Source organism: Trichosporon asahii, assembly GCF_000293215.1.
Source record: "Trichosporon asahii var. asahii CBS 2479 unplaced genomic scaffold scaffold00020, whole genome shotgun sequence".
Lineage (NCBI taxonomy): Eukaryota > Fungi > Basidiomycota > Tremellomycetes > Trichosporonales > Trichosporonaceae > Trichosporon > Trichosporon asahii.
The window spans coordinates 394175-400849 of NW_014040904.1; the positions used below are offsets into that span (position 1 = coordinate 394175).

The 6675-nt window shown below is 59.5% G+C and overlaps 1 protein-coding gene across 1 annotated transcript; it reads right to left on the reverse strand.

The window, feature by feature from the left end:
* Positions 1–3502: 3502 nt before the first annotated feature.
* A1Q1_00460 (uncharacterized protein) lies at positions 3503–5215 on the reverse strand (the record flags this gene model as incomplete). Its single annotated transcript, XM_014326109.1, has 1 exon — positions 3503–5215. One exon carries the CDS (start codon positions 5213–5215, stop codon positions 3503–3505), a length of 1713 nt encoding a protein of 570 aa, XP_014181584.1.
* Positions 5216–6675: the final 1460 nt, after the last annotated feature.

Below are 6675 nucleotides of genomic sequence, written 5' to 3' on the forward strand. Positions count from 1 at the left end.
GGGAGTAGCGTTCCATGAGCATGGGGTCGACCGTTACGCGAGCTGCTACATATCACTGACGGAGCTGACGACCAAACTTCAGCTGCCGAGTACGTCACTCCAACACCCTTTGCTCCCCGTTTGTCTGCAGCTCACAGGCATCAGCCCCGCTCTAAACCTATCCAAGGACTTTGTCACGCCAATCCTGAGCTTTGTGGGTATGCCGCTTGACTCTCGACGTCCTGGGATCGTGCCTCACAGCTCTGGGCAAGTCTTTCCAAAGATTGCGGAGCACAAATCGCACGCCTGCTCTCTCTTGCCCCTCCGGACTCTCATACCCACGGACGAGATCGGCACCTGCGCTGGACAGCTATAGCACGAAACAGCGGAAGGAAATCGAGGAGGTCTCTCTGCGTAGGAAGCTCTCAGCAGGGCATTTTCTCCACAGAGTTGCCCAACGTTGAGAAACTTTCGAAACGCCTCACTGGCTACTAGAAGCCACTCCACTGAAAGCGTTTACCTCTATCAGAGGGAATGCGAAACGCCCCCTGCTTCGCAAAGCTGACTGACGAGGACAAGTACTTACGTTTTCATCGAATCCTCTCTTAGCCTACTCACGGCATAATATAATGTGCCCAGCCTTGGTCGTTTTTCGATAGATTTCCGCTGCAACCCTCCCAGTGATACCTTCTGCTGCCAAGGTCCCAGGTAAGTATAGTCTCGAATGGCAGTGTGCTGCACTATATGCTTGGTGACGGCTGGGATCGGTGACACCGGACACAGGTGCTGTGGTGTCGTCTGACTACTGCCCTATCCCTCGCAAGATCAGCGGTAGCACACTGCCACTCGTGAGCGTTATTTTACGCATGGGAAACACACACTTGCAGATCTCAGCGTCTCCCACCCCTCCCTCTTCCGAGCGAGAGCTACGCTGCGCCTCCTCGTCATGCGCTGCCATGCTAATTGGTCGTAACTCGGCAGGATTACATTCATATCCTGCGAGAGTATCAAGCGTTACACTTCCAGCAAGCCACACCGAGCAGTCGGCGTCGTCGGCCAGCGATCGGCATGGCGGCGTACTCCTTCTTCCCGAAGGCTGGAACCAGTGGGTCCTCGGCGTGCACCTACACCCTCCTTTCGCCTCTGGCACCGGTGTTTACTCCGATTGTGTGCCATCAAAAGTCAGCATTGAATGGCATTCAAAGCGACCTTTGTCCTCGACGTTTATTACCGACGTTAACCTTTGCTGCCTGTTGATTCTCGCCGCACGCCGTGCGCCGTGCCTCGGCGAGTACCCAGGCGACGCAGCCAACTCCCACGTACCGCACCGTGAAAGTTTACGATCGGCACTCCACACAGCTCTCAATTCCAGCTGAACCTAACCTGATTCGGTCACAGGAACGCGATCAGCTCTTCGCGTCGGGTGATACGTGGTCAACAATGGTCGTGCGACGTCAATGACACGCACGTCTCTGTTGAGTTAACAAATTAAGTAAGCTGTGGGTTGTTGCGACATGTCGAAGCGACAACGATAACGACAACGGCAACGACGCTGCTGGCCCTCTTCACCAGTTGTAAGACCAAGGCACCACAGAGATGGCGACACCTGCAACCCCCGTATGGAATGAGGAGCAGAGAACTCACGATTCAGAGATGGCGCTCAGTGCAATCTAATGATTCTGAAGACCGATTGTCGTCAGCCATTGTCGCGGCAGCTAATGTGCACAGCGAGCTCAACTGGATAACCAAGCCATTGAGAAGAAGCCAACATTCCTGAGATCACTGCACAACTAGACCTCTCCGCTCCCACCCGCCGGTGTGCGGCGAACCGAAGCTCTAATCTGTGCACGTTACAGGATCGCTGCCCCGCTGCATCAGGTTCTTCACGTCACCGCGGGCATATTGCTGGAAGCTCGTTTGGAGCTGGCCCTCTGTCAACGTGTGGGCCGGTTAGTGCTACTCCAGTGTGGACTGACGGGAGCTCGCTGAGCAGACGATGGGCTCCTACACAACGTAGCATACGAAGAACTTGAGGTCGAACCCCACCCTCTCCCTTCATGCTCCCCCACAACCTCACCATATGCACTTACCTTTATCATTCCCAAAAGCTGAGAGATGCCGAAGCGGATGAGCAGCAACACTTGTTACCAACTCCCAAGCAACTGGCCGCCATATTCCGTTGCCGCGAGCAGATCTCCGTTCGGACTTCCGGTCGCAGTCCAAACCTGACCAAACCAGGCATGACTCCCGATCGCCATGTCCGTCTGCCCTTCCGGCCATGGTCTTCTGATCGCCGACACAATTGTCACAGATGTGGGAACCAAACTACCTCATCACATCACAGCTCCAGACGGGGACAGCGGGCCTTAAGGCTAATCAGCAATCGGACTCGCCTCACATCAAAACGTGTGAACCTCGTTACGGTGAATGACCCCCTGCATGCGAGCGGCGAGCGGGCTCAACGCCGTCGCCGCTTGCCCGGCACATCTGGCCTGCCTGGCCCTGCGACCTCCACACTGGGGATGCCGGAAGCCATGCCGGCTGTCTCAGACACGGGAAGGCTCGTTTCGCACGATCCCTCATTAAGAGTCAGGATAAGAAGGGGTCGTCCCAGTCTTCACAGCGTTCCCAGCGGCCAGTTTGGGCCGTCCCACTGAAACTTTCCGCTCATCGTGATCATGCTACCACCCCATGTTGACTGACACTCGAACCAACCTCACATCAGAGGGCATGCGACGATATGACGAAGGTGGAGAGGGGAGGTGCAATGTAAACACCTGATGCCGGCATTGGAACGAATCGAAGGCGGACGGAAGGCGGCGTAGGCTGTGCGTATGCCCACTCAAGCTCGACGCGAGGGCTGTGCGCAATCCCCCCGTGCCCCCCCTCCGCCCGTACCTCCGACGCCGAAGGGGCGTGTGGCGCCACATCCCACTCCGTTGGGTCCTTTGGACTTCGGAGGGCCTCAAGTCATGACTCAGCAGCCTCTACACCGTCCATCACTGGCTGATGCTGATCAGTGATCCCCACAGCATTAGTGACGGGCCATCAATTAAACTTCTAGGCGGCAGATGCTTATCTTCCAGTGGCCCCACTCCAATCCACGACGACCGTACTTATCACAAAAACGCTCGCGACCAAGGGCGAAAGCGGCCATGCACACTGCCGGGCACTCATCGCCCACAAACTGCTTCACCGCTCACAGCGGTCACACCCATATCGTGGTACCAATTTCATAAAATTTCGTATACAAGATCATGACAAAGAGACACGAGATAAGGAGCTCGAGGAAAACGAAGAACAGAGCGAAGCGAAGGGTGGCGCGATCCGATGCTGGTCGGGATGAGGTCGATGCGGATGCGAGTGTATGTTTGTTTGTTTGCTTGCCGTGTCGCTAATGTTACTGATGGGGGAAGGTGTCTGAAGTGTCCGTATGTGTTTGCTGTGCTTGTCTGTATGCTGCTCGCGGCCTTACGGGGCCGCACACGCCTTTTGGAATACTGTTAACGGCCGCGGACCGGGCCTATCGCCTGCCCTCGACTTCGCCGCGCCACGGCCACTGGGCTGCGGGGTGAGGACGCATGTCCCAGCGCTGATCCCGCTCGTGATGAGGAGGGGGAGGCGGGCCGGCGTGAGGCGGGCCGTGGGGGTGGGGCGGAGGCGGCATCGGCATCTCGCGAGGGTCGCGTGGGTCTCGTGGAACTTCGCGGGGGTCACGCGGGTCGCGGAGCTCGGGGCGGAGGTCGATACGGGGCGACACTCGAGGCGAGTAGTACGGCAGCTCGCGAGGCGAAAGACGCACAGAGCGAGGCGAGAGGCGCGCACGAGGCGACAGCCTCGGGTCCGCGCGGGGGTCAGCACGGGGATCACGGGGGTCCATCGCACGAGGATCGCGAGGGTCAATGGCTCGCGGGTCACGGGGGTCGACGCAGCGCGGGTCCACCGTCCTCGGATCCCGAGGGTCGACAGCACGAGGGTCGACGGCCCGAGGATCCCGGTGGTCAACAGCGCGAGGATCGACGCGCGGGTCGATAGGACGAGTATCCCTGGGGTCGCGCTCGCGGGGGTCGTAAAGTTCCGGCCTGCGTCCTCGAGGAGACTCCATCTCTCGCGGATCACGGTGCATGGGCGGCTCGCGAGGATCACGGTCTTGCCATTCCTGGCGCCACCACTCAATGGGTGCCGAGCGCGGGCTGCGAGGGCCATAATACTCTGGTGGGGGCGGGGGAGGGGGCGGCGCATGCGCCGAGTGCAGCGGGTACGGCTCGTGCCTCGGCGAACGAGGCGGGTATGGGTAGCGGGGATACTCACCCCAACCCGGAGGCTGCTGCCTGAGCAGGCCGTCCTCTAGCGAAGTCCTGCGCGCGCGACCGGCACGTCCTGGCATTGGACCACGCTTTTTCTGCGTTGCGCTGTACTTGCACTCACGGCCGGATTCGCGGCATCGGGAGCACACTCCACCTCCTCCAGGCTGGCCACCAGCGTCACACCTGACCTTGCGCTCGCGACAGCCGTTGCACGCCTTTGTCGTACGCGAGATCGGAGCACGCGCCCCGGTCTCGAAAGGAATTGCATGCGATGCTTCGTAGAACGGTGCAGGACCGTGAAGCGGCGGCGGCGGGTAAGGGTGGCCTGTGTGAGTGGGAGGGCCTGGAGGGCTATGCTGAGGAGGGGAGAAGTAGTCAGACGGAGGAGGGCCGGGCTGGTAGCTGTGTCGTCGGTCAAGGCCGCCCTTGTAGTATCCTGGCGGAGGAGGCGCGATGGGAGCCGTAATGGGGCGATGGTCGCGGGGCGCAGGCGGAGGGTAGAACCCCGATCGCATCTCACCAGAATGAGAGTGAGCATGGTAGTGGGGCGGAGGAGCGGGGTACTCGTGGTGAGGAGTAATAGGCAGAGGATGGGAAGCCGGTGTGGCACCAGTGCTCGGGTGGTCCTTCTCTGTCGGAGACTGACGGCTGCTGCCGCCATTGAGGAGGGAAGAGATAGAGCGGCGTTCCATGCTCGGCCGGCCGTCGGGCCGGTCGAGTGCAAGCGGGGGCGGGGGTTGCCGGCGCTGAGAGTGCTGCGATTTGACGTCGAACTCGAAGGACATGTCGACGTCAAGCGGGGTGCGCGGCGAGCCGGGGGAAGAGCTACCTGTCGAAGCGGAGTTGCGGGGGCGCTGAGGGCGGCTATCGGGGTTCAGAAGAGCGGAGAGAGGCGGGAGCGATGCGCTGGCTGTTGCTGCTGGAGCCATGATACAGAGATACGGAGTGATGAGATGTAAAGACGAGACAAGAGACGAACGGAGAGAGCGGTCCCTTGGTCGACTACGACTTGCTACGCTGATCTACTGCGAGACTGGGCTTGCGGAGGATTCAGGCGGGCGTTCGGGCGTACGAGGTGGACGTGCGAACGGGCACACAGCTCGGACTCGGATGCGCTCCACACAGGCCGCACACACAGTACACGGAGGTGGTGGGAAGGCTGATAGGGCTGGCGTCTAAGGCTTGCAGGCCTGAGGTCCGCTTCAGGTAGGAGGGAAGCCAGGTCGTCAGGAAATCTCAACGAGGCGTTTCGTATGAGTTACTCCAGCCAGGAGCACTCGACACCACAGGTCCACAAGGCGCCAGGCCAAAAATGAATAGAGTCCGGTGGCTTTTCTGATACTCTCGCGTTGCTTGCGGCCCCGTCTCCTTGCGATTGGGCGTACCGGCGCGATCGCAGAGGAATCACTACTTCGCAGTCGCGATCGCAGCCGAACGGAGCACCGACTGAATGCTCTCAAGCTGCACGATGCGATGACACACCGCACGATTCAACTACGTTGTGCACTCGTAGCCGTCACAAATGCAGTTCGAGACTCGACGTCAGCGATCCCAGGCTCCACAGGGTCTGCAACGTTGCGCGCCGGAACCCGACAGATTATGAGGCTTGGAGGGCTTGCTTCGAGGCGCCGATGGCTGAAGTGCTGAAGCGGGCTGAGAGGGCTGAGAGGCTCTGGGCGCCGAGGGGAAACCGTCTCGTCGATGAAGGGTGGGCAGAAGATTCGAACACAGTGCGAGAACAGGTTGATGAGGCTGATTAGATGCCAGGGGTAGATCTTTGACTTGCAGGGTCTGATGTGATCGTGCCGCCGGGGCGACAGTGCTGCGCGAGGCTTGTCGGAAACACGGAGGTAGAGCTGTCGGGGGCGCCGTGTGTTGTATCGGGTTGGCACGAATGCTAGACCAACGCAAGCTTCGGGGCCGGGCTCGCAGGCGATACGAACGAGTGACAAGATTGGCGTCTATCGACGTGGGCTGTGGGACGGTGGTGCCGAAGACTATGTGTTAAGGGGTAGATAGGAGGCGAGGACTGCTGTTGGACGGTCGAGTCGGACGTGATGCAGTTTCCAAAGTGAGACCCCCTTAGGTGAGCGCAATGTTGAACTATCCCAGTGATGTGGATGCACCAGAGATGATCACAAAGCAAGAACGAAGCAAGCTTGAATGCTTGAGGTTGTTACTTTGGAGCGATTGGCTTGAGTCGGGCACGAGATGACTGCCTGGACTAGCTTGTCCTAGGTGCACTCGATACCAGCGTCGGGTCTCTAGTGAGAGCCCTTTATTTGGTAAACTGAGTTCTTTTGGGATTATTCAAACAATGTCGCCGGTGGCGTCGCACGTACAGGGCCCTCTGTCCTGCAGGTCCGGTCGGTCCTGAGAGTCCTGAAGT